Source organism: Actinia tenebrosa, unplaced genomic scaffold, assembly GCF_029948245.1.
Source record: "Actinia tenebrosa isolate PJP-AT-01 unplaced genomic scaffold, QUT_ActTen_1.0 PGA_scaffold4__44_contigs__length_22323623, whole genome shotgun sequence".
NCBI lineage: Eukaryota > Metazoa > Cnidaria > Anthozoa > Actiniaria > Actiniidae > Actinia > Actinia tenebrosa.
In genome coordinates, this window is record NW_028292581.1 from 21,589,841 (window position 1) to 21,617,830 (window position 27,990).

The 27,990-nt window shown below is 37.7% G+C and overlaps 2 protein-coding genes across 4 annotated transcripts; both read left to right on the plus strand.

Moving 5' to 3' along the window:
* Positions 1 to 1,002: 1,002 nt before the first annotated feature.
* On the plus strand, positions 1,003 to 17,335 carry LOC116304661 (calmodulin-binding transcription activator 1). 3 transcript variants are annotated; one of them, XM_031714421.2, is made up of 14 exons: positions 1,003 to 1,085; positions 1,553 to 1,829; positions 3,504 to 3,571; positions 4,345 to 4,390; positions 4,909 to 5,004; positions 5,941 to 6,012; positions 6,811 to 6,928; positions 7,599 to 7,636; positions 8,180 to 11,070; positions 11,667 to 12,271; positions 12,858 to 12,922; positions 13,589 to 13,663; positions 13,751 to 13,968; positions 14,689 to 17,335. In XM_031714421.2, the coding sequence occupies exons 2-14, from the start codon at positions 1,650 to 1,652 to the stop codon at positions 14,705 to 14,707; spliced, it is 4,491 nt and encodes a 1,496-aa protein (XP_031570281.2). In that variant the 5' UTR covers positions 1,003 to 1,085; positions 1,553 to 1,649; the 3' UTR covers positions 14,708 to 17,335. The 3 variants fall into 3 exon arrangements, with proteins under 3 accessions (XP_031570281.2, XP_031570282.2, XP_031570283.2); XM_031714422.2 differs by lacking the exon at positions 1,003 to 1,085 and having other exon boundaries at positions 1,459 to 1,829; positions 13,766 to 13,968; XM_031714423.2 differs by lacking the exon at positions 1,003 to 1,085 and having other exon boundaries at positions 1,459 to 1,829; positions 11,697 to 12,271.
* A 2,606-nt stretch (positions 17,336 to 19,941) lies between these two features.
* Positions 19,942 to 27,845, plus strand: LOC116304658 (uncharacterized). Its single transcript, XM_031714418.2, has 7 exons — positions 19,942 to 20,091; positions 20,561 to 20,762; positions 21,695 to 21,818; positions 22,896 to 23,039; positions 24,027 to 24,208; positions 26,734 to 26,928; positions 27,138 to 27,845. Exons 2-7 carry the CDS (start codon positions 20,582 to 20,584, stop codon positions 27,287 to 27,289), a joined length of 978 nt encoding a protein of 325 aa, XP_031570278.1. The 5' UTR covers positions 19,942 to 20,091; positions 20,561 to 20,581; the 3' UTR covers positions 27,290 to 27,845.
* Positions 27,846 to 27,990: the final 145 nt, after the last annotated feature.

Below are 27,990 nucleotides of genomic sequence, written 5' to 3' on the forward strand. Positions count from 1 at the left end.
TTAATTCCTTAGAGAATACAGGAACAATAATTAAAGAACAAAAGCAGTGTGAAAAGGATTATGGTCTAGAGACGGGGGTAAAACGTCATCTCGCTTCAGGCTTATTGTCAGTTAACTTCTAACCACATTGGCACCCTTTAGTCACGTGTCCTCCTCACCTCACCTAAATCGGTCCACCTAGTGTGCTCATTTATTATCGTCATAGTTCTTCATGCATTTCATTTCCCTTTTTTCGAACTTTTGCGATTTTTTCACTACTTTATAGATTTGCAATATCCGCCTAACATTACAGTCTTTGATATTTCATGTCCTACCGATCTCACAGTTAATATAACCTTTTGTATCACTTTTCATGTATATCATATATGCTGTGACTAAAACAGAAAGGTTATATATAGCCTGTCTTGTGGTGAGTATCTCAGCAAGAGTCGAGATCTTTCTTCCTGTAAATCGCGGCTTTAATATTATCAATTAAACTTCCTCTCACCGTGCGTGAATTCGCTATGAGTTATTACCTTATTACTCGACGATTCAACCTTTCTCCACTTTACCCCCTTGGTGACAGAATCGATTATTATCAAAATTCTTCATATTCAGGAGAAGAAAATAGTCTCAAAATTAATATTATTATATGAATATCAAAATATCAAATTGAGATCGTAGTCCGATCTAAAATTTTCTTAATCTACGTGCTAGGAAATCACCTTGGGCTACTTTTGGTTTGTATAGGCACAAAACTATACCGAATTTAAGACTTTCTTGTTACCAATGTCAACCCTTTTCATCACATAATAGAATGGTAATCGCTCTTTGTGGTCTGGCGCAACCGGTAAAGTACTTATTTGCTTTCGTTTTGACAAAAAATATTAAACAATGGAAAAAAAACGTATTATTTTAAGAATTCAATGACACAAATTATTGATAACATCCACGTATTTAAATAAGAATGACTCGCATTGAGCATTAGTTTTTTATAGCGTCTTTGAAAAACTTCTTTCACGAATCGAAGCTACTCGCCGGTAGTTACGTTTCACTGCGTACACCGTGAAGGAAAGTAGTTGACAAGACAACGTTGCTGTTTCTAGGTAAATACAAGTGTATTCGTATTTCAGCTTGGTACTATAGCAATAAGCAGATATAGATTGGCATAAATCTTTTAATTCCTTTTTCAACTTGACTAGGAAAGTATGTTTACATGATAAAAACGAATTAATCCCGGACTGATGATAGAACTCTCTAGAATTTGTTGCGTGGGTTTTGTCTTCCCGGAAATTAAATATATACAAATATGAGCGATTTCTAGTTTTAAAGTAAGTTTTATGAGTTTTCTTTGTATTTGAAAGGTTTTTAGTTCATTTTCAAAGTAAATTCGTTCCAAGTTCTCCATTCCTTTCGTTCCTGTCTTATTTTTATCTAGAGGCGTTGCCGCAGGGAGGTAGAATTGCGGGCGTGACGTCATGTATGTTTGCTTCCAAAATGGCGGCAGGTGAAAACAGAGTAAACTACTGAACTCATACGCTGCATTTTCTATTTACCCTTTGCTTCTATCCAGCCAAAATTCGATAAATGTACCTGTCTTAGCATGAGTACAAGGCAGGCTATGCCTTGTTGGAGTATCTCTCGTTTGCGGCTGTTCTGCATGTCATTCAATGGTGTTTGGTTGGACTCAACTCCTTGGCAATCTTGGCATGACAGCGATCGCCGGTGAAAAACCTGCCTCGCTTTCTACGAACCAAACGGACGCTCAAATAGTGCTACCAGCCAAGTTCTCCAACATCAAGAAAGCAGAGGAGTTTTCCTCTCAGAAGCTAAAATGGAACTCTAGTGAGGTGAGTTGCAGTTGAAGTACGTCGAGCAATATTATTGACGACTCAGAGACGTAAACTCGTGTTTCCTGTTTGTTCTCGAGTACTCACTTCTGACAGCGGAGTAAGCGATAACAAAACCACTAGTCTCGTACAATCTGCTCTCGTTCTAGGCCTAGTGTTTTTATCTGAAAAATTCCTTCAATGGTTTTGCATTCTGTTATCTTTGTTTCGCAATGTATGGTTTTTTTTCACGAGCCAGTGAGCAAACTTAACTTACTTACAGGTGTTCACGTATGTGCAAATACTTCCATATTTTCTTATTATTTCTTGTCTTGACTGCTTCATTTGACCCTGCTTGCATTGCAGTTTGTCAGACTTGACATCAGCTTTGAATAAAATCATAAATTCATAGTTTTTTATCGAAGTCTTGTCAAGCTGAAAACACCGAAAAATCTTTGTTTTGATTCTATGAAAACTGGAATCTCTTACATACACCTGTTTTAGATTACTTGGACGATACACCAAGGCTATCCTTCTCATGTACTAGACAAGAAGTTTGCCTAATCTATAACCTTTGAGGAAGTTATCCTGATAACTAAATTCTACAATAATCATAGAGAGAAAAATGCCAAAATATTATATATATTCTTTATTTTGTTTGTCACAAATTTTAGTTACTCTGATATTGTCTTCACCTTAATTATTCCCAAGGAAATTATTTCTTTGGTTAAGATTTTTAATTATTAAGTATTTTACTAGCAAATAAGATAATGAAGAAATAGAGAATTCCTCAAAATCTTAAGCATTTGAATTATTAAACAAGAGGGATGAGAAATAAGATCTCTTAAAATTTTTAAGAGATCTCATTCAAATACTATAATAACCAAAAATAAACCTTTTGTAAGTATTTCAAATTCTTGGTTACGAAATTTTGGGATGTGAATAATTCCACTACCTGATTTTGTTTTTTGGTTATTTTCTAAGTTACAGTCATTTTTGAGTTTCAATCAAAAAAGTCCAATAATGAGGTTGAATTTTAGCACCATTTTGAATAATGCCAGAAGATGTGGTTTTATCTTGAAATAATAAGTTTTAATTGAAAAATGAAAATTGTTCTCTATTTTGTCAAACAGGTCTCATTAAAATTTGAAAACAGTAAGGCTTTATCAATAATATATGTATGTTTTTTGCCATTGGTATTGAATAACCAGTGTGTTTAAAGTAGTTTTGCATTTCTTAGGATTAAAACTGTTTGCATGAGTTTCATAAAATAGTGTTCTTGATAGGAAGAGTATTTTTATTGTTATAAATATTTTCCATTGAATGTTTATTTTATTGTTATTACTATATCCTAGCTACAAAGCTTATTGTATATTTAACATTCACATGAAAAGCTATATATATATCACACCACTTGACAACATTGAAATCTTTTCATTTCACCATTTCAAATTAACATATTCTGTATATAAATTTATCAATATAATTCCTATATCTACGAGATTCGATCCTTTACTAATATAAAAACTTTAATAATATAAAAGCCACAGATAATCTCTTATCAAAAACATTGGCTTCCTATCCATCTCAATTTACTCATACACTATTGAGCTAAAAGTCCCTTTCATAAGCTCATAAGTATCTTCTTTCTTATTGGTGGATTAATTAGGCTCAATATTGTATCCATTTTTTCAGGAGGTGTTGTCTGTACTTATTAGCTTTGACAAGCATGAGTCATGGTTCTCAAAACAAGTCACAAGCAGGTAAAAACTTCAAATGCAAAACAGTTAGACATAACTTCAACTAAAATTTTTCAAAAATTCATTTGCCTTATTATAAAATATATATATATATATAATCAAATTATGAATAATTAATGTGTAGTTCCAAAAATTATCCATACCCCCCTCACGGAGGAATTCTTTAAGACACCCCCTATCCCCTGGAAATTCCAATTTTCTTCCATACAAACTCTGTAATTTTTACAAGTAGGCTCTTCATATTGTATGATATTGCTTCAAATTGATATTATTGCTGCAAACCTTGCAATTCTAATGGAGTAAGGCCATTTTTCAACAAGGAAAAGCTTTCATCAAAATAAAAATGTTCGTCCCTCCAAAAAAGCAAAATTGTTTACCAATGACCCTCCCCTCTGAAGCCCAAGCCCTCCCTCCCTCCTCACACCCTTCCACCCTCCTCCTTCTCACTCTCCCACCCTCCCAATGAAAAACGAAACTTCCCTAACTGAAGTTAAAATAAAGAAAGATTGATAAATATACAGGTTTATATTCATAATGCGGTTAAGATGTAGCAGTTTAATGCTAAAAAGTTGTTATGAACAAGAATATAAAAAAATGTACCTTATAATTTATGATAATTAATAAGTTAGTGTTCAATATTGTTTGAGAATCAGCCAAAAAGCCTCAAGCATGACTTTCAGAGCTTATGTTATTCTGTGTTGCTGTAAAGATGAAATCAATGGTATATATATTTGCATATTATTTATATATTTTTCTTTTTGAAAATTATTTTTCAGACCTCCAAATGGTTCAATGTTTTTGTTCAATAAACAAAAAGTCAAGGTTTGTTACGATTTTTGAATTAGTTTCATAGAGCTCTTGATAACCTTTCAGCATTATTTAAACCCACAGGGTGTTAAAAAACCCTTGATACATGTCAGTATTGAAATACCATGAAATCCCAGTCATAAGCTCTGGGCTTATACTCATTTGTTTTTTTTTCAAATCTGTTTTTCTACTGTACAAAATAACCTAGAGGATATTCACAAGATATTTGTACTTCTCCAGGCTTTCTCCTGGTTATTTGTACTCTAACTTGAATAGTTGGATAAGTATTGCTGATAATCATTATTGCATTTATTAAATTATTGTTAATTAGTGTGGTATGTTGTTATGTCCTGAAATGACAATTTATATATAAAAAAAAGTCTTTGTGTTGAGATCTCAAGAGTTATAAGCCTATCATCCTTTTGATTGCACTAAATTTAATGCAGCGGTTAGACAGCTGTCATTCACTCTACAACACAGGTAGCCCACTCAATGTGTACTGTAGTTGTTCATATTCTTTTGTACTGTATCAGGATTACCGTAAAGATGGATACACGTGGAAAAAGAGAACAAGTTCAAGCTCATATATAAGGGAGGACCACTGTAAACTAAAAGTTTATGGAGTCAATGTATGTTGTTGAAGTGTATAGTTTTTGTAAAGAACAACTATTAACCAGCATGTTGGCAAATGTTAGCATTACTGCAGTTTTCCATATCTGCGAACTTGGTATTTTGGTTTTTCGCTGCCATTTATTAAAAATAATCAGTATTTATTTTTTTCCAGTCGGGTATCCTAAAAAATTGGCGTTCTGATTGGCTGTTTGAGCAAGCGGTATTTTGTCAGTGTCTGCCCAGGCTGGCGGTCCAGTATCCTTTGCCGCTAAACAACAAAACAAAAAAATTACAAAAACAAGTGAAAAATATACGGGGAAAAAAAGTTACTTACCAACCTATAGTCGGTCCAGATAGGGAAAAACTGTGCCCTCGGTCTTGAAAATGGACCTTGGCCTAACGGTCCGTATATTCAAGACCTCTGGCACAGATTTTCCCTATCTGGACCTCCTGGCTGGCAAATAACATATATATATTTACCTTTGAAATTCTTGACTGTAACAGTCAAAAAACATGTTCACAACAAGCCTTTGGATTGTTTGAATTTGCAGAATATGGAAAACTTCAGAAATGTAGTTTGAAGATGTTTGCACTCGTAATAGACCTCTCTAGTTGGTAATTAATGTTTTCCAGTTTCAGACCAAAAGTCATTCTCTTGAGAATATGGTTCTTTGTTGAGTAGTATCCATATAGCCCCTTGCAGCACGTTGGAATGAAGCTCAATCTGGAGGACAAATTAATAGTTTCCAATACTCAGGAGATTGGAATTCTTTTATTTTGTCCCCCAGATCAAGTTGCTTTGACATCACATGACATCACATTGCCAAGTTTCATATTGAGTGGGAGGACTGGGGACAAATGCAGCCCAATTTTGACATGTTTGATGTATTACTTTTGGTCTTAAAATGCAGTTGTTATCATTGTTGTTTTTAAATTGTCTTTTTTTTCTGTAGTGTCTAAATGTCTTATACACTCACTCTGCTATTATCCCAACATTTCATCGTCGTATATACTGGTTGCTGCAGGTAAGATACAGTAGATTGAGGTAGCTGGTCATTAATACAGGTTAAAAAGCTGAATATTGGGGAGTACATGCAGGTGATGACAGATGGCCTACACTGGGGATGGCTTACACTGGGGATGGTTAAACTTACACAGTGATTTCTAGACAAATGCCAATATTAAGAACTTGTTTAACAGGACAATAGGCCCTTTGCAGTTAACGGTCACATGTCTGTACTGGTGAGCAAAATTTTTGTTTTTATTTTAAATTAGTGATTCTTTTTAGCTACTTGTAAAGAACTGAATGAAACGATGTGTAACCAGTGTGTTACAAAATGCAGTTTTAATACAATCTCTCGAAGCAGATTGTAGAAAGTGTGTTTGCTCACCAGTATGTTTCACTCATGGGAATCAAGATGTACATTCATTTGCTCTCAGTGAATCAATCACCACGTGATTATTGAACTGCAAAGGGCCTATTGTTTTATTGTGGCTCCTGTTTTTTCCCCATCTTTCCATCTCTCTTCCTCCATTGGATATTTGACTCAGGACTACATAAGAATAATCACTACTTAATGGCTGGAGACTAGATGACTGATCAATATAACCAGTCAATCCCCAACCCCCAAAACACACATCAAGTTATCTTTAGTTCTGATAATGATTGGTTCCTGAACATCTAATCAGATTATCTATACATGTCCAGAATAGATGATCTGATATGGCGTTAAAATGAATTTTATTCTTTTAAAACAGAAGGAATGCCTCCTTATATTTGAGCTTATCTCTTCAATCTTGTTATTTTTTTCTTCCTCCACTAGAACCCTGATATTGTCCTGGTACATTATTTGAACCTGATAGAAGAAGATTTGACAGAGCAGGTTACTTTTGCTCGTGAACAGAAGAAATCTAACATATCTTGTCAAATCAAGTCAATATGTAAGTCTAAAACATCTAATAATAATAATGATAATAATAATAATAATAATAATAATAATTAGTATTATTATTATATAATAAAAATAATAAAAAATAATAATGTTATTTATATTTATAAATGAATCTTTTATGTTTTACCAATACAATAAATGTGGTATATGTGAGAGGGGCTTGTAACTGATGGGGGAGGGGGGCACTTTTAACTGACAAAAAAAATTGAAAGATATACAGTAGTCAAGAGGTTATTTACCAGCCAGGAGGTCTGCATATGACAAAACGGTGCGTGAATATACAGACTGAGGCTGTTAGGTCTTTCGTCTTCTTGGGATAACAATCTGTTACCTGATGCTCATGCATGGATGATGTAAGCCATATGCCAGGGTACCAAACCCAAACAGATATAGAAAATACTGCCCCCTCACGCAGCCAATCAATGCATTTTTTTTAGAATACCAGACAGGAAAAAATAAATAATTATGTAATTTAAAGATACTAGCATTAGCAGACTAGTGGGCTTAACTTGGAGTATAAAGTTTATTAATATGGACATCACGCTTGAACCTTAGTGGTTTTGACCCTATCAATTTTAGGGTGATCCCCAATTTCTAAACTAGAGTTACAATCTATTATTAATATTTTAACCGTAAATTGCTGTTGTCTTTTACTTTAGTTTCTGGAGTAGCAGAGCATTTGATTCCTAATTTTGAGGTAAGCTTTTTTTTCATAGAACAATAGCTTAAAAGATTAAAAACAAATTAAATTAATGGGAAAATGGGCCTACGTTTATGTATACCACCACCTGAATGGTAAAGTTGATTGATAGTAGCCAAAACACCAAACCACTCCAAACGCCTGGAGTCATTTATGTGTCGCAGAAAAATAGACTGTAAAAAAAAAAAACACAAAAAAAAAACAAATGATATTATGGTGAATTAACACAGGGGCGGTGGAACCGGAATTTTTTGGTTCTTAGTCATTGTTTTACAGCGCATGCGTCTGCAATCAAACAAAACATTGTCATTATCACATAGCGTTAATTATACTCTTCAGTGCCCCCCCAAAGATTTTTGCAGTGCCATCCCAAACATTTTTAGCTTCCGCCGACCCTGTAACATGGTCTGCAATGGAAAAACATTATATTCAAGTTAAAAGGTTTTATTCTGCCCGGCAAAACAGAAAAGTAACTATATATCTCAACATGGAATAAAGACGATTATTTTTTACAAACTTCTTATTGTGATGTATTTGCAGATCACAGAAGAAAATGAAACAAGTTCTCCAACGTCAGCAACTGGCAGCTTATCACAGCAAAAGAAATCATTCAATACAAAGCAGTTATTCAAAATAGCAATATCTCCTTCAGATCCGCCATCACAAACAACGGCAACAACAACAGGTGCAACTTTATCTGAACTCACAAACTGTGCTCAGTCAACATACCTCTGGATAAGAACTAACAATGGATCACCCACTTTTACTCACTTACCCATACAAACCAATCAACCAAACCTTATGTCCGGTCATAGTAACCTTGGCAACCGTCAGTGTTCAGACGTCAGTTTCATACAGGGCCAATCCACGCCTCAGTCGTCTTCAAGGACAACCGCAGTCCTATTGACTCCAGTCTGTAATATCACCAGAAATGGTCCAGTTAAAACAACTGGATCAGCAACGTCTAATGTTAGTTTAAATCAGGAGAATGTACGGTTACTTGGATCGAGTTCTGTTACAAGTACTCTGAGTGTACCTATTGGGTATCAGGACACACCTTTGAGGTCAGAAATTCAAAGAACAGATCAATTTTATAACGTGAGTGAATCCACGAATGGTGATTTTCATAGCGACAGTGGGAGAACTAATGTGACTACGATTAATACGAATACTCGTCTTACATATGCTAGCCCTTGTGGCATTGCTTCACAGCCTCTGTTGTTCTTTAGCTCGTCGTCTACTCCAGGTACTGTTCGTTCAGCATCAACCATAAATGTATCCACAACGAATGAGAGCAATCCTGTAGACGTGAATTATTCAAATGGTACGACGTTTTTGAATAATCCTACCTGTGTTGCTACATCCGCTACTAATGCGATGGTAAATACTATGTGTAGTTTCACGGAGCAAAGAGAGCATAATTCGAGTTCACCCATGGATTTTCAATTTCGACCCTTCTCGTTGCCTGTAGACGGCGAGGGACATCTAGATCAGACACATAGTAGTTCCTTCCACAATTCTGGTCATGTGACCATTTCTGAATCTAATTTGAAGCAGGCAAGCCATGATCCAACCTTATCATCGCATGGTATCCCTATTTCTACTGCTCAAGATTCTACAAGTGGCGGGAAATCCTCTGACAATTACCCCAACTCCTCTACCAATCCACATTCAGTATCGGCAGAGCTCAGTTCCAGTCCATCAAGTGATTATGGGAGCCTTTTGTCCGAGTCAGGTACTCGTTTCTCGGGGTGTGAGTCCTTGTCTTCAGAGCTTGGGAGTGGTTCAACTGGCCACGAGAGTGCATTTGATGGACCGTTTCGCGTACCTGCACCTGTTAGTTCCATGCAGAGTACCCAAAACTCGTCTTCTTTCAGAATTAATTCTGTTCTGTCGAGCAGCCATGACATGCATACTTCAGGTGACGTCACCCAGTTCAGTCGTGACACCAGCACCCCTCTAGACTCAAACCATGTGGATATGAGCTTTGAATTGCCGGAATTGAATGGCTTTGAGTTGGACTACGGAACGTGGAGCGATGACTTCAGCTCGGTTCTTGGTGATTATTTCAACAATTCTGATTCTGCTGGGGACAATTCAATGCAAGTCAGAGACACAATTACGCAGTTGGAACAACAAATTGAGCACCCGGAAAAAGACGACCATGTACCTAATGAAAACTCGTCACGTAACGAAGAAGACGATTCCTTTCATGAAGATAATGATAGAATTGATAGTCCAGGGCAAGTTCGCCAACAAAATGAGCAGCTTACCCAAAATACTCCATCCTCTTTCAATCAATCTAATACGACTGAAACAACGGCGTTAGCAAGTACTCTAGGGGTCAGTGCGAGTGAAACATGCTTGACACCAGTAAACGACGTTGACATGTCAAACCATGGTTCATCCCAGTCCTCTCGCCTGGAAAATGTTGGTTACCAAAGTGATGCCACGTCATTCCAAACGACAGGTCAACCAGCTCCCTCGCCATCAGTTAGCGTAGAGGACAGTCGACAGACACCGATGAGTAACCATCAAGTAGAAGCTTCTATCCCAGACGCAGCTACAGGGACAGCGGTAACAGTTATGCCCGGTTCGGCTCGTATAAGTGATTTTTCTCCTGACTGGTCGTATCCTGAGGGTGGTGTAAAAGTTTTAGTAACAGGGGAGTGGTCTTCATATGATGTACTCTACACATGCCTCTTTGATGGGTGTAGCGTCGAAGCTACCCTCGTCCAAGTGGGTGTTCTACGGTGTTATTGTCCCCCACATGAACCAGGTCTAGTCACTCTCCAAGTTGCGCGCAATGGGTTTATCGTTAGTAACGCATGCGTGTTCGAATACCGGGTGCACGACACGCCGGGGGATCTAAATACTCGCCATGAATGGTTAACAATGGACGACGCCCGCTTCAAGCTCGCTCTGCTTGATAGATTAGAGCGCCTAGAAAGTAGACTTGGACCACAAGCGCAAAATATAAATACTCCACAATCAAATAGTGGTCAAGAACAATGTAGGACATTCGAAGAGCGAGTCATGACGACTTGTAAAACTCTCTTCCAAGCTAGGTTCAGTAACGGGAGTGATTTAAGCAGGCCGTATCGCGGAATGACTCTGCTTCACCTGGCGGCAGCCTTAGGGTTCGCTAAACTCGTCAGGGAAATGGCAACGAAATGGAAAGACCCTGAAGCTAGTGAATTGATTCGACAAGAAATCGATCCTTCCAGAAAAGACGAATTCAGCTGTACACCTCTGATGTGGGCATGCGCACTGGGGCATCAGACGGCAGTAGCAGAGCTATTGTGTTGTCATGCCAATGCCCTTTTTGTACCAGATGCTTGTGGGCGCATTCCTTTACAAGTGGCTCGGGATAGAAGGTATTTCGACGTTGTGGATTCCATCGAGGATTATATGAGAACGTCTCCTGAAAGGTAAGACTTGTAGCAACGTCAAGGTTGTAGGGGAGGGGTGAGATGGGAGAGAAAGAAGGCGCAAACCTCTTTAGAATTCCACATCACTGTATCTTTCTTTCTAAGATCCAATTTAACGTGTATCGCTATTACAGTGAAACAATTATAGAGATTATAACTCTCTTTCCCTCCTATCACACACCAACAAGCTGGCGCGTATAGACCTAATGGACTACTTCGATCATTACGGCGGCTATTTTGAATCGCAAGGCATTATGGGTCGTCCAGGGGGCAAAACGAAACAAAGATGCTGAAATGACGACCCTACAAAATTTGAGAAATTTTCTAAGTTATGGAACTATCTATTATCATCATTATTTTTTTTTTTAAATTCATCTCTAGTCACATTGTTTTGTTGTGTACTGTAATTGTAACAAAGCTTTGTATACTTGCCCCCTGGACGACCCATTATGCCTTGTGATTCAAGATGGCTTCAATGGCTAAACATTGCACCAAGATGAATTTAGGTCTAGCCATTTATTGCAAATAACAGTTCTTAAAACTTCGTCTATTCCTTGGTCAAGAATGTTTAATCTCTTTATTCCATCATCTAACAGGATATCTATATTCAACCTTGGTTCTTTCAGCGAAGACGAAGAAGATGCATCAGAGAGTTACGTCTCTTCTCCATCCACGGTCAACACTCCAAGTGCTCACGGAACAGCACAGTACCACTCCCCGTCCCTACCCCCTAACAGTCAGCCTATGTCTGTAGAGAACTCGTATACAGATCGCGCATGCTCGCCAATGCACGTTGAAGAACTGAGTAATGGTGGTGTGTTACTTAGCCAAGCCTTGGTACAAATCCACGAAATGATTAACGAGGCGGAGAGACAAGCAGACCTAGAGAATTCGCAGCTACAAGGCATTGCTACACGTGTACCTATACAATTATCACCCGTACAGGAAGAGAGCCAGCTGCTTACTTCTCCAGGGGGATGGGGCTCATCCGGGGGTCGGTTAAGGTCGCTAAGTTCTGCATCTTCTCAAAGCTCTCCCATGACTCCTTCATCAAAGTCTTCGCTGTCGCCTGGCTCGCCAGGGTTCTTGAACTCACCGCATTCTTCTCCCGGTGTCCCCCCGGATACGAAGGAGTTTCACGAATTTTTGTGCAGCTCAAAAAAACTTTTGGAGAAGAACTTTTCTGAACTTACACTTACAGGTAAGGAAGGTAGTTTGATTCATGGTTGCTTTACGAGAACCAATCTCGTACCCAGAGCCCTTATTTCTTACTGCGCATGCTCGACGAAATAATTGGGCTCTGGAAAACTCCAAACCGGAAGACCCAGATTCTGGGTTTCTCGCACATGCGCATTATGACAGACTAGGTAAATTCAAAATGGCGGACGATGTTCAACGAGCATGTGAATTTGCGCTTGGAAAATTAGGTTTTGAAGATGGTTTTCAAATAAATTAACTCCGAAAATATCTATTGGATGGACATCAATACAATTTCCATTACAAAACCGGAGCCCAATTATTTCGTCGAGCATGCGCAGTAAGAAATAAGGGCTCTGGGTACGAGATTGTACGAGAACGAACATCGCACACACCCACTACGCATGTCTGGAAAGTTGGCGGGAAAATGGTGAACGCGCGTAAGAATTGTAGTATGGTATAAGGGACATATTCGATGTGTTTTGAAATACAATATGAAAGGAAGAAGGAAAGTAATTCACTAATTGAAAAAAAAGAATCTTGCCTTATCTCATTAATAATTCATTTACTAAATTTCTGTTATTTCGTAGATCGTGAACAACAAGAATTGTACCAGGCCGCACTAATAATCCAAGAAGCATACCGATCCTACAAGGTATTGCAAATTTTACTTAATGAAGGACCTAGATTAGGCTCACCTGTGCTGCCCCTTTGTCCCCTAGTTACTACTTGAATGAATTCGGCTTCCCGGCGAGTTTATGGCAGACCCACCTAGAAAGCTATCTAAGCAGATTTCGTTTGACAGTGTGAAACGGGAAAGCGCTCGGTAGAAACAATTACCTTTCAATTACTTCGCGGTATAAATAATAGATGGTAATAGATGATGTTCTTTGATCATATACTCTTTTATACGGGGATAGCCTCATTTTAGTGTACAAATATTTAAAAAAAATCATTGCTCATCTAATGGGAATCCTTGTACACTTGACTGTCACAATCACTTTATTGCACCGTGAGTTTTTCGCAGCCATACAGTGAAATTCGTCCTTGCATAAAAAAGGAATCACTGTTTATTGTTTGGGCGATATTTGGGCGAATGCTGTGGTTTTGGGGGAACTTTGGAAATTTGGAACGAGCGAGAACTGAAACCCATGTTCCCTTTTTTGTCCCAATTTTCTCGCGGGCACGTAGTTGAAACAGGAACCGCACTGAAAACTCCCATTCTTCCCCAAACCCACAAGAACGCCTGCTCTGCAGTCTAAACTTACTCTTGCACCTTCCACACTTGCGATCCGATTAACTAAGCCTCTTATTTTATTAGATTCGAAGACAGCAACGTGACCAAGAGATGCAAGCAGCATTACTCATACAGAACCATTATCGCAAATACAAACAGGTAACACCAGCACATTAACGTATATAATACCTTCAAACCATCTAAACGTGCAAAAATCTAAGTCTCCTTGATTCCTTCTAATTCTAGTTTGTTTTGTACAAGAAAATGACGAATGCAGCCTTGATAATCCAGAATCAATACCGAGCCTACAGAGAGCACGAACAGTTTAAGAAGAGTCGTCGAGCTGCTGCTATCATTCAGAACCAGTTTCGCATATACAGACGAAGAAGACAGTCACAGAAGCGTCGAGATGAACATAAATCCAAGCAGCAAGAAGCACGCTTCATGAGACAGTCGTCTAACAGGTAATATTTACATTATTGGATTCTTTGCTGGATTATTCTCGCCCTCTTCAGATGGCATGTCTATCTTTGTGTCTGTCTGTCTGTTTGTCCCTGACTGTCTGACTTACTAACTGACTGTCTGACTTACTAACTGACTGACTGAATGTGTGTCTGTTTTTTTTCTTTGGCTCCCTCCTTATTTTTGTTATTCTATGTTCCACTGTTTCGATTTTCTCTTATATTGTTTTATATTTCTCCAGTGTTTTCGTCTTTTTTTGTTTTGTTTTGTTTTTTCTTCGTATGTTTGTTTTCTTCTCAGCATCCGTTTTGCTTTCGTTTTCCTCGTTCTTTTGTCCGTTTTTTTTTAGGATTTTGTTCTCGTCTTTTTGCTTTCTTTTCTGTATTCCTAACCCTATCATTTATTTTAATATCATGCCACCGTCTAGTAGCGAGAGTCTCAGACTTGCACGTTGGAGGACGAACGCGCGCTTTGACGTTCCCTCCAAATCCACAAGAATTCCATCAATACAACACTTTGGTCGCAAAGGGCATTTCTGTTATCCTAACGTTGAACCCATATAGAATTTCTCAAATTTTGTCTTTTCTTGTCAGAAATATTGTATAAAATGGAAACCTATAAGCCATCCTTACCTGCGCCACTTCAACACCCCTTTCTTTCGTGCTCTCTTTCATTCAACGCATGACATGTTTTCTCCATAACATATTCTGCTTTCATTTCAGGTCCAATACAAGCCATTAATTATTCTCAAGGTAAAGGAATTTCCAAGTATATGTGAAAAAGCTAAGATTACGAGACCAAATCACAGCGCCTGCAGTCTACGAACAACTTCATATTTTACTCAATCAGTAAAATAACCATGTAAAGAGTTTAACATAATCATTTAACGCAGGCTACAATACGCAGCTAATATAGTAAAGCATTCGTACAATCCAAGTATGTCTCTCGCCGGAGTACCATTTTCTTACTTTATTTAAAAAAAGGAGACATGTTTTAACTTTGCTAGTTCTCGCTAGAACACTATAGTGTTTTACAATCGTCTTCTCAATACATGCATTCTGCTCGTTTTAAATCATGGAACTACAGCTATGTGGCTAAATTAATGGACTTTCCAAATTTGGAAAATATGCCTAACAAACGTGCTTACTTTCTGCTAATGTTAAAAGAAAGTGCCATTCGTTTGTATATAAAAACAGACCAACTCTTGTTACTGGTTTCATGGAAAATATCTTTGAAGAAAATTTCAAAGAAAAACAAATATAACATGTAAAATAAATAACTATGTCAACAGGGGAAAATAGACCTTTTTCGAGTCCCAAATTACCGCAGTGTCTCCTGATTACAGACCCATTTACTCAGGCTTGGCCTCGTATCAGTGTCTAAATATATAGTTCTTTATATTAGACATTTTAGAGTGGATTACGAGTGGATACAGTCCTTTGACTAAACGTTGTCGTTGATCGGATCATCCCTACGCGCCTAGACCGAAAAGGATAACGGGTAAATTACCCAGAACTTGCGTCATCCAAACTGCTCACCAGTTTAAATCTTCGCCGTATGCTCGAGGTATGGTTTCAGCAAATTAAGTGGGATCGAAAACAGCGAGCTCAAGACGTGTTAGATAACATATGCGGCAGCTAGTAACTTTGAATTAATTATCCCTATGATTCTTTTCGGTCTAGGCGCGTAGGGATGAAGCCGATCAAACGACAACGTTTAGTCAAAGGACTGTATTTGGAGTCTGCCCGAGACAAAATACAAAGACGAGAAAAAATGTCCACTCGTATTCCAACCTAAAATGTCTAGTAAGTTATTCATTATTCAACTGAGCTTACTTTTTCCCAAAAAGATTTTAAAACGAATATTCTTTTAAAAAAACTAGTTTTCAAAACGGTTTTTTACTGTACAAAACAACCTAGAGTAGTACAAATATCGCAGGATATTTGTACTCGCTCCAGGCCTTCTTCGGCGTTATTTGTAAAGGAAATCGCACGATCTCGAGTACAATTCGTAATTTATAGATACTTGCGATGTTTTGAAAGTTTTCAAAATTGGTCGAGTCTTTTTAGGAGAGTCGAATTTGAGAACTTTCAAAACATCACAAGGTTCTAGGAATTCCGAATTGTACGAGAAGATTGTGCGATTTTTTGTTTGTAATACACTCAAAAAAGTTGAGCAACTTAATTTGGACTCTACAGGGTACCATTTGGGATTTATTTGTACTCCTCTTGTCCAATCAGAATTGAGTAATTTTGTTGAGTATTCTATTATAAGTACTCTAATTTGAATAGTTGTATAATAATCAAAAAATACCAACGGTAAAGTAAAGAATGCACGACTTCAACAATACAAACATTGAAATTCCACGGACCTTAACTGCAACAAATGAATATGAATTCGAGGTCAATCCTGAGCTACAGAGACCTCGAAACTGGAGTATTTTCCCCCTGGTGTCGACTATTCAAGGAAAGAGGTTTTTTGTAAATACTAAACACAGCTTGCACCAGAAGCTTGCGAAGAACGCGCGTAAATCATGGCAAGGGAAGAAAAAAGTATAAACCGTTGCAGAATATTCCCGACGCAGCTCAAAAGAGAGGATAAAGAGGGTCCTGACGTGGTAAAATGGGAGGTGGGATTCGCCTTTTTGGGGCTGGGAAAATGAGATTTTATGCAATGGGAAAAACAATCAAAAAATTATTTTGAGATTTGAGCAAAACGTAGGCTAGGACTATGGGATTTGGTCAAAAGGGGGGCTGGAAAATGAGACTAGGACCGACTTCAGGACCCTCCTAAACAAAATCCTCTCACAAAAATTGAAAAATATTTGTTGACCTCTGAATTAAGTTAGCCACTCTGGGAATCGCATTAGTCATAACAGGCATGTTAAATATTCTCAAGAGATTTCTTTTCAAAATAGTCGCATCATGACTCTATCTATATATATTATTATATTCGATGCTATCATTTTGTAGATCCACGCTAAAGCGACACGAGTGAAAAATGCCAAAACATATGTCAAAACATATGGAAATTTGACTTTCTTAAATGCCTGATGAATTGGACTTTACAAAATGCCAAGACCTAGTGTCCATGCTTGGAACTTAAGGCTAATTCTTTCATATTGTGTTTGTTAATACAGTATCTTGGTCTGACAAAAGTATACTCTCGAACTTTTTTGACGTGCTGAAATGCACGCATGCGCAAACGTTTTTCTCTAGTGTCTGCTAAAGCTAAATTAAATATAAGATTTTGATTCCTGAAATCAGGTGTAAATGTATTAATAATAGTAAAGAATATTTATAGACCATTATTTATTTGTTAAGTAAACAAATTTTATCTGGTTTACTTACAGAAACCATAAGAGATAAACCAGTGGTTGATAATTTACTGACTAGTGACTGTCTTGAAGCATTTATTATGGGCAGGGATGGTCAGGAAAAGTTGAATTTGGGATACAATCGTGCACTATCTGTCCCCTCCCTTGAACAGTCTGATACCGATCTTAACTACACCACCACGAGAGGTGAGCTTGGATCGATTATAATCGGGGGGGGGGGGGGGGGGGGGGTGTAGCATGAAGCTATGTTGCGCGATATGTTTTGTAAAACCTGCTGCATCTTTGTATTTGCTCGATATTTCTTTTCTGAAAGGAGAGGTTGCGCGATATTTTTTTCGTAGGTGAAGTGCTTGCTAAAAATTTAAATTTGGGATTCAAGCGAACCCCTCCCCCACCCCCCTCCCCCTAATCATCTAATGGTCCGACCCTAGGGTGCGATATTGCAGAATACATAAAAGAAGCACATGCGTAGTTTCCGTATTTCGTTATGTCGATATGACTGTTCTATTGTGTATATATAGACATAATAGACACTCGTAGACTAAACAGAATAGTCGAACTAGACAGTTAATAGACCTCTTACGTATAAGGTGTATATTCTCACCTCACAAGCAGCATTAGCTTACATTATACTCTACTGAATGATGTCGAAGCGTGGAGCGACAAGTACGTTATGTCTCTAATAGCCATGTGGCAAACAAAGGCAATTATGCATAAATATGCTGGAAAATTCAGAAGAATAGCCTAATATGAGGACGAAGAAGAGAGATGGACGAGTGGACCTAAGCCTACCATCTAAAATGTAGTCCCAGTGGGATCGAGAATGATTAATGTAGTCCCTGCTAGTTCCCAAACCCTTAGATATTTTAGCACCTGTGTTGTTTTTTTGTTTTTTTTTTGTATACGTTTTGTGAACGCTCTCGAAAACTGAGCTCGGATTCTCGGATCCATCTCTAATCTATCCAAACTAGATAGATCTAAAATGGACCTAGCGTGAACGAGCCCAATAACACGTTTTTACGCTTCGCGTATCCGCGAGCAAAGAGACAGAAAAAAAGAAAGAAAAGAAAGAAAGAGAGAGAGAGAAATCGACCACCTATTCCAAAGAGCATGTCGTGCGTCGCTACATTTTTCATTTCATAAACGATTTGCATAACGTGGTCAACAGACTATTCTAAGTAGAGCCCCTCCAATATAAAATAGAGTCACAGCAATTCGACTGGGTTACAATTCAAACAAGATGAAGCTGATCTGTGCTGGTCTCCCCAAAACGGGAACCCAATCCATCGCCCGTCAATTCTAGGCTACCACAAAGTCTGCGATGAACAAATCTTGTATTATATGCACGAGTGGTTAGATTTGTACAAACATGGTAAGGTACTCGATTTCTATGGCATGTTTAAAGATGTAGACGCTGTGATTGGTAGTCCGTCCCAGTTTTTCTTTTAATAACTGATGGAAGCATTTCCAGACGCCAAACTAATTCTTTCTATACGAGAAGATGAAGACGCTTGGATCAAAAGTTTCACGAATCCCGCTGATATTTTCGATAACTTGTACCATGGATAGATGAAATTCTTAATTCCAACAATCAAAAACTTTTGGTTCATTATTCGTAAGTTAGAATGGCAAACGTAGGGACTTCTGATCCAAAGTCATCGTATATTTGTCGCAAGCGATATCTCTGGCACAACGATCGAGTCAAGTCTGTCATAGTTAATGGAGGAGATTAACTATGCTCCCAGCAATAGTTATTAAATTCAGTGCATGTTATTTAGATTATGTTAACTTTACCTACTCCTCGGTTTTATGTACATGTGTACATTAGCACGACTTTACAGAGTGGAAACCCCGCCCATTCCTGATAACAAGGAAGCATTTACCGAGGCGCAAGTCTTGAACCTTAGAACGCAACGTCAATTATGGTTAAAAATATATATTGAATTTTACTTCATCTTTTATGTTTGATTGAAAGTAAAGTACTTTTGTTCGATTGGGGGATATTTTTGCTGCTGAAAGTGTTGGATACAATCTCTAGCCTAGAGTCTTCCGGCTTTTTGGTCAGCGGGCTGACGACACGAAGCCGCAGGAGGACTCTAGGTACGAGATTGAGCCTGGCATTTTCGATTCCAGGCTCTTCTCTGTATAACTCTTGCATGTTGCATGAGGCAAAGGCGAGCAACCGACAAGGTGTACCCATAGCTCGATGGAAGCTAGGCCGCTGCGCAGGCTAGATAGAAGCCATAGCAAAAGCGGATCAGTTTTTTTTATTAATCGAAAAAAAGCGCGTAACAATTTTTTTTGTTAATCGAGAATAATTCAAAAAATTTCAAAGATAATTTTCCACTGCGCACTTTCACGCTAAATTGAAGAAATAGAAAGCGTGCGCGCGTGCTGTGTGTAGTTATAAAGCACGCGAGGATCGGCAGAACACGAGAGAAGTGTTAGGAGAAGCATGACGCGTGTTCTGTCAATCCTCAAGTGCTTTATAACTACACACAGCGCAGCAAACTTTTATAAAAAACGACTTATAATATTTTGGATACGATTGCATGACAAATAGAAAATACATGCATTGCGCGTGTTGGAAACGGCCGAGGATCCTGGGTCCATTCACGCATGCGCATTACCAGTCAAAACAGTAATGGCGATTTAGAGGTTTTTCTGTGAATGAAGTTTTCCTATATTTGCTGCAATTAAAACACTTTTATAATGCTTTTTAAAAAGACGATAATATGGCAGAATATAGCATGACGCGATAAAGACGGACTTGTCTCAAGATATCTAGGTAAAAATGTCGATATTTTCCTTTAATGTTTCGCTTTTCCACTGAGACTCGCTCATTTGTTTGTCTTTTCCATTCTTTCTCGTGAGTTTTTACCGTCTTTCTTCCTATTTGTCGAACGATTTGTTTGTTATTCGATTCTCTTTTATTTTTAAATCAATTTATACATTTTTTAAAGAACTTATGATTCGTAAAAGCCACAGAGATGGAAGCAAAATTGAGCATATTTTTTTTGGCCTTATGTTTATATTTTTGGGTTTTAGGAACGTATGAAACCTCAGTGTATTTGGATTGTTTGTTTTGTTAAATTTACTGTATTGGTTATTTCAACTTTGATGTTATGTTTGTAATATAAAAACAACATTCAACTCTATGTACCGAGTTCATACATGTACATGTACACAAATTATTAAAGTAACAAGCTTGTCTTCATAAATTTCATAGAATTATATTTTTAACATTTCTTTTCTAGACAACGAAAAAAAAATTCAATATGGGTCAGCGATACACCCTTTTCTTTACTGCGAGAGAAGGACGTGAAGAAGATCTGAAATGGGCCTTGACCGAGAGAAAAATCTCCCCTGACCTACGTGACCCTGAAACAAAGTACACTGCTCTGCATGTTGCAGCTTCTAAAGGAAGACCAGCATGTGTGCAGCTGCTGATAGAAGCTGGTGAGAAATAGTTCTCTTCTTCATTCAGTAAACATCAATATGGTACTTGACTAGAGACTCATTTGTACAGGTTTAGTCTCCTTTAGGAGCAAACCACTTGCAAGTCCACTCTAAAAAGAAATGTGCAATTTGAATAATACAATTGTTTTTTAAATCCTACAGATTTTTAATATCTTTTCTTTTGAGGCTATTTAGAAACTATTCATCAATTATGCCTGGGGGGGAGGGGGTGGGGGTTGGCAAGAATCAGAACTAATTTCTCGAAAACTTATCAACCCCCTTCTATCCAAAACAAAAATTCTCAGACCCCTTTTGCTTCTAAATGCTGGTGAAAAATTCTAGTGATGACGCTTGTCTATTATCTATTCTCTGTAAGAGTTAATTACCGAGAACAGAGGCAATAAGCCATATACATCCCGAGGGCCACAGGCCCGAGGGATGTATAGGCTTATTGCCGTCGTTCGAGGTAATTAAGTATTTTATTTCTCGATTGAGAAGGCTTTCTATCAAATGTTGCTCATTATGAATGCGAGGTCTATATATAGTTATTAACCGGGTTAATAACTAACTATATATTGACCGCGCATTTATAATGAGGGTTATAACAAAAATAAAGCCTTGTGAATAACAAAGAAAACCGTGTCAATTGAGAAATAATATTAAATATAGCCCCCCTTTTTCTCTGTTAATTTATGGCAGCCCTCCCCCTGTTTCATCCCCCCAGAAATAATCAATGAATGGTCCCTAAATCTATATGAATGAGTCTGCATATGTGGTTTTCAAAACAGTGGTACATCAAAAATTTAATGTAAAAACAATTATTGGGATTATGAGATACCTTCAATTTATAATGTTAACCAAACTTATCCCAGCTAACAAAAAGAGGAAGTCTACAAAGTCATTGTGACATTGCCTATATTTTAAATACCAAGGTGCTTCAACTAATGCCAGAGAGAAAGATGGTCTAACTCCACTACACCTTGCAGTCTATCATGGGTATGCTAACTGTGTGAAGATCCTCATTGAGTACGAAGCAGATGTGAATAGTACTTCAAGGTATAAAAACATGGCTTAATATGCTGTTTTAGTAAAAATACACAGGTGATTATTGAAAATCTCGCACGCTGATTGGTTGAGAAACTCACACTATCACACGATAATCACCTCCAGCGATAATCCAAAATGGCGGCCAGCCACTTTGTTGCTATTTTTTTGAAAGAATCACCTGTGTATTTATACTCAAAAACAGTTATTTGCCTCAGCCTCAGTGAATATCAGAGAATGTTTACCTTGCCGCTCGAAGACAGCATTTCAGTAAATATTCCCCAATATTCACTTCGCCTTCGGCGAATAATTGTTAAATAGTTCATCATAAGAAGTTGCATAAACATACAGTATGACATAAATTTGGAAGTTAACAAAGCTTGAGCTTGAGTCACAAAAATTAAAGATAAGCAAAGCAATTTGAAAACTTTGGGTAATGGAAATGTGCAGGGATTTGATATAATTCATACCACTTCAATATGCATGGTGGGTTGTTATATCTTGCACCCTTCAATTAATTTTTATTTATTTTGAGCCATTGTTTTGTGGCCATTACTCAAGGGAATTCAGGAAAGGTCGATTTGTTTTGATTGATTGTTTATTTCAATCTACCGAACCAGAAATCTATTGGGCAGTCCCGGCAACAAAGTTTAATATAAAAAACCTATTTGTAAAGGGTTATGGCACAATAATATCACAATAGCAATTGCCCTATTTCACTATGACGTCACTGCTAGTTTATGTCGGGGATAGAATTGCCAAATCCAATAGAAAATTTAACAAAATTTGCTCCTAGCGAAACAGTTTAATATAAAATGGCCCGATTTTCAGATATAATATGTATATATAATATATAGATATAATATTCTGAGCGTTTGCTGGCTATTCTACTTCTCTTCGTGGATTGATACGGGTTTTAGAACAATTTTTGGTGAATTTGTGTTGATTTGACCCTGTCCGATGACCATGATCCTTTGAGTTTAAACAATAGATTGTTGAATATTGTTTTGATGTGACGTCATAGTGAAATAGGACAATATTCCTATAAACATATTGACCTTTGGTTAAATGGTTTAATCTATCCAATAGATTTGGAAGCACACCACTGCATCAGGCAGCTTATTTTGGTCACTTGACCTGTGCTCAGATATTACTTAATGCAGGTGCCATGGTCAATGTTGAGGAAGCTTGGGGACAAACCCCTCTTTATCTTGCAGCACAGAGGGCACATAGGTAGGTGGACAGGGCAGGGGTTTGATCTGTTGGTCTTGAATTGATGAGTATATGGCCTTAAATTAGGTCAGTTGTTTTTAGTATTGTTTGTTTTTTGCAACACGGCTAGGGGTAAGAAGAGAATAACCCACTTCTATTCTTCTGTCACGAATCAATACGCATTATGCATAAAGCCTTACATTAAAACCTTCATGCATGATAAGAGAAGCATATCTTGGAAGTTGGGGGCAGATCCAGGGAAGAGGCAAAGGGGGGACATAGCCCCACTCCCTTCAGCCATAAATAATAGAAAGCATATTTTTAGATTTTTTCTCCCAAGTTCTTTAGTGTCATTCGCAATATTTGGTCAACCCCTCCCCCCAATGTTTTTTGGCTAGATCTGCTCCTGGGAAGTGGAAAAGACCTCTAAACTGACCTTTCATTTAAAAGTAATAAACCTTTTGCAATAACAAGTCACTTGACCCCACCCTCATTAAAATGAGAAGTTGTGACAAAATAAACATCAGAAATGAAAAGACCAACTCCATATTACAAAGAAAAAGATAAAAGTTTTGCTCATAACATGTAACACAGAAGAAATGGCATTATATATAAAAAACAGAATATATAAGGATTTGATATGTTGGGAAAATGCTTTAGATGGCAATTAAGTTAGCCATATCATCCAACACACTCTGTTAATATGGACACTTTCTCTGTTACCCTTGTGTTTATTAATGACTAAGGCCCCGTCCACACTATGCCAGATATATTTGAATCCGAATTTTTATTTATTCGGTTCCATTTTGAAAATTCGTTTTCGGTGAAGAATTGTTCTGGATTCGCCCGGACTAGTGTGGATGGTAGGCCTAACTAAATAAATAAAAATTCGGATTCAAATTTATCCAGCATAGCATGGATGGGGCCTAAGAGGCTTTAATGCACTTCATTGACCATTAACTCATTTTTTCCCCAAGGCTGATAATGTCATCTTGTTTATTGATACAGTAATGTGATTCAGTTGCTGCTGCAATACAATGCATGTGTTAGTCAAACAGAAAAAGCTCACTACAAGACAGCCCTCCATGTCGCATGTGAGGCCCAAAGTATATCATGTGTACAGTTTCTTCTAGATGCCGGTGCAGATCCTAATGTTCAGTGCAGTAGTGGCAGAACTCCTATGCATGAAGGTATGCTTCAGTTAGAACTTATAAAACTTTAACTTTCAAATTTTATCAGTAATAACCATGAAACAGCCTCTAGGCTGAGTTAGGGCACAGTTATGACTTAAGGGTAACAACTCTACTCACAACTAGTGATACCTAGTCCAGGAATCAAACCCAAGACCCTAGAGGTGAGAGGTAAGACTTAAGGGTAACAACTCTACTCACAACTAGTGATGCCTAGTCCAGGAATCAAACCCAAGACCCTAGAGGTGAGAGGTAAGACTTAAGGGTAACAACTCTACTCACAACTAGTGATACCTAGTCCAGGAATCAAACCCAAGACCCTAGAGGTGAGAGGTAAGACTTAAGGGTAACAACTCTACTCACAACTAGTGATACCTAGTCCAGGAATCAAACCCAAGACCCTAGAGGTGAGAGGTAAGACTTAAGGGTAACAACTCTACTCACAACTAGTGATGCCTAGTCCAGGAATCAAACCCAAGACCCTAGAGGTGAGAGGTAAGACTTAAGGGTAACAACTCTACTCACAACTAGTGATGCCTAGTCCAGGAATCAAACCCAAGACCCTAGAGGTGAGAGGTAAGACTTAAGGGTAACAACTCTACTCACAACTAGTGATGCCTAGTCCAGGAATCAAACCCAAGACCCTAGAGGTGAGAGGTAAGACTTAAGGGTAACAACTCTACTCACAACTAGTGATACCTAGTCCAGGAATCAAACCCAAGACCCTAGAGGTGAGAGGTAAGACTTAAGGGTAACAACTCTACTCACAACTAGTGATACCTAGTCCAGGAATCAAACCCAAGACCCTAGAGGTGAGAGGTAAGACTTAAGGGTAACAACTCTACTCACAACTAGTGATGCCTAGTCCAGGAATCAAACCCAAGACCCTAGAGGTGAGAGGTAAGACTTAAGGGTAACAACTCTACTCACAACTAGTGATACCTAGTCCAGGAATCAAACCCAAGACCCTAGAGGTGAGAGGTAAGACTTAAGGGTAACAACTCTACTCACAACTAGTGATGCCTAGTCCAGGAATCAAACCCAAGACCCTAGAGGTGAGAGGTAAGACTTAAGGGTAACAACTCTACTCACAACTAGTGATGCCTAGTCCAGGAATCAAACCCAAGACCCTAGAGGTGAGAGGTAAGACTTAAGGGTAACAACTCTACTCACAACTAGTGATACCTAGTCCAGGAATCAAACCCAAGACCCTAGAGGTGAGAGGTAAGACTTAAGGGTAACAACTCTACTCACAACTAGTGATGCCTAGTCCAGGAATCAAACCCAAGACCCTAGAGGTGAGAGGTAAGACTTAAGGGTAACAACTCTACTCACAACTAGTGATGCCTAGTCCAGGAATCAAACCCAAGACCCTAGAGGTGAGAGGTAAGACTTAAGGGTAACAACTCTACTCTTAACTAGTGATGCCTAGTCCAGGAATCAAACCCAAGACCCTAGAGGTGAGAGGTAACACTTAAGGGTAACAACTCTACTCACAACTAGTGATACCTAGTCCAGGAATCAAACCCAAGACCCTAGAGGTGAGAGATGGCTGCACTACTGATGGCTGTTAAGAAGAGTTGATTACTATGTAATGATTAGTAAATTACATGAAAAAAGGAATAGAATACAAAGTTCATCTTAAAGAGGCTGGAAAGTGTTTTGTGCCTTCACATTATGAACTAAGAAAAATTAGTATTCAATTATTAAAAATTCTGTAAAATTTATTTGGAATAGTTCCCTCTTACAGAATTTTTCCTTTTTTTGTCAAAAAGAAGATTACGATACAAAGTTTAAATATTCTGGTTTTTAAAAAATTTCACCATTTGGTTCCTGAGTTATGATTTTTTAAATAAACATTTTTGATGGCATACCAAGGGTTCTGGTGGTGTCATAGCAACGTCTTACGTCATTTTTTCATGTTCATTGTGATCTTTGGTTTATGGTCTTTGGCTTTCCGGGTTTACTTGCTGTCATATTATAGCCATAATAATTTTTTTTAGTTCATAATGTGAATGCACAAAACACTTTCCAGCCTCCTTAATTTGACTTGTTGACTCTGGTAATAGCTAAAAAAGCATTATAAAAAGTAAAGTACCCATATTTAACTTTGGATGTTCCTTCAGTTGAAATCCAACTGCTATCAATGGAAGCTGATGGTGGGCACTTTATTCCCCTCTCTCCATCAGTGCTCTGTTTTAAGAGTACTCAAAGCTGAAGCTACACGGATTAGAGAGAAGTCAAAACAGATTTGGAGTAGATCCCGAGGATCAAATATTGCACCTCTAGCTCTGAAAGGCTGTGCACAAGCCAACTGAGCTACGCCTGCTCCTAACCAATAACCTGTACCAATGTTTTAGTCTGATTTGACAGACCTTCTTCAATGTAAATAAAGGCATAATTAGTATAATTATTGTATTGCATGCCCATCCTCAATCTCGTTCTTTTCACACACTTTTAAAAATTTAAAACGTTTTCCAATAGCATTAATATTGTTAGTATTGATTCAATTTTTTCTTTTTCAGTTGTAACCGGAGAAGAAGTTGAAGCTCTTTCAAGTTTACTGATTGAATATGGAGCACGTTGTGACATTGCTGATCAGAGTGATTGCTCAGCCATCGACTGCCTTGAAGCATTGCTACAGCGCTATCACAGTACTTCAAATATGGAAAAATATGCTAGATACAAAAAGTTATTAGAGTATATATGGAAAATTCATGGTAGGTTTAATTAATTAATTGATGATTTACGAATGAAATAGTTTATGAATTAATTTTATGTGTGAACCAGAAATTATCCATACCCCCTCCCCCCCATCCCCCACGGATGATTTTTTAAAAAGACCCCCCCCCTTCAATTTTCCATTTTTAATTTTCTTCCATACAAACTCTGTAATTTTGTTTTTTTCTCTGCTTTGCTCAACCCACAGGTCAGCCTAAAACACTTATGCAGATGTGTCGAGTCAGTCTTCGCAAGTATCTGTCTCCCAACAGCTTGTATATAGTGACTGAGCTGGATATACCGCAGTGTCTAAAGAACTATATTTTACATGTGGTGGAGGACAAAGGGTGTATATCATGATTACAATCTTTGAGTGTATTAATTATTTATTTTTGAAAAAAGTAGTGTTTTATTGTTTCAGATTTTATTCAATTTTGAATGGGTATCAAAATAGTACAGGGTGTCTTCCATTGCACATTACGTTTAGAAAATGTAGCAGATTTGTTTTTTATGATTGTACTGTCAGTAAGAGTCATGCAATTTGTTATGTCTTGAAAGGTTTTTAATGAATGCTCATTAAGAACAGGTTTTACAAGAACGACAAACTGTCCTAGTGCTATCCCTAAAAGTTCTCAAAGCAAACGTGTCTGACGTCACAGATAAAGTCCCATATGTGACAACTGGAAGTGGCTGTTCCTAGGCAGGTTCTAGTCTAATAATTATATAACACAATTTTAAGAAAATCATATGGTTTTGAGTGCAATTTAAAAAAAATTCAACAGTGAGTTTTTAGACTTCAAAATTACACAAGCCATAGACATATGGCCATGTGAGCTCTAAGAAAATCCATAGCTCAAAATTTATTCTAAATTGCACCAAAAAAGCATACGAGAGATAAATGGAGTACTTTCTGAAAGGAAGAGAAAAACTCTCAAAAAAAAAACTATTAGAATAAGTGCATGTTGAAGATGTTATGATAGCATCTAGTAAATCATGCTTTTCAACCAAAAAATTATTCAAAAACGCAACAAAATTCTCACCTTTTCTTTATCATAATCATA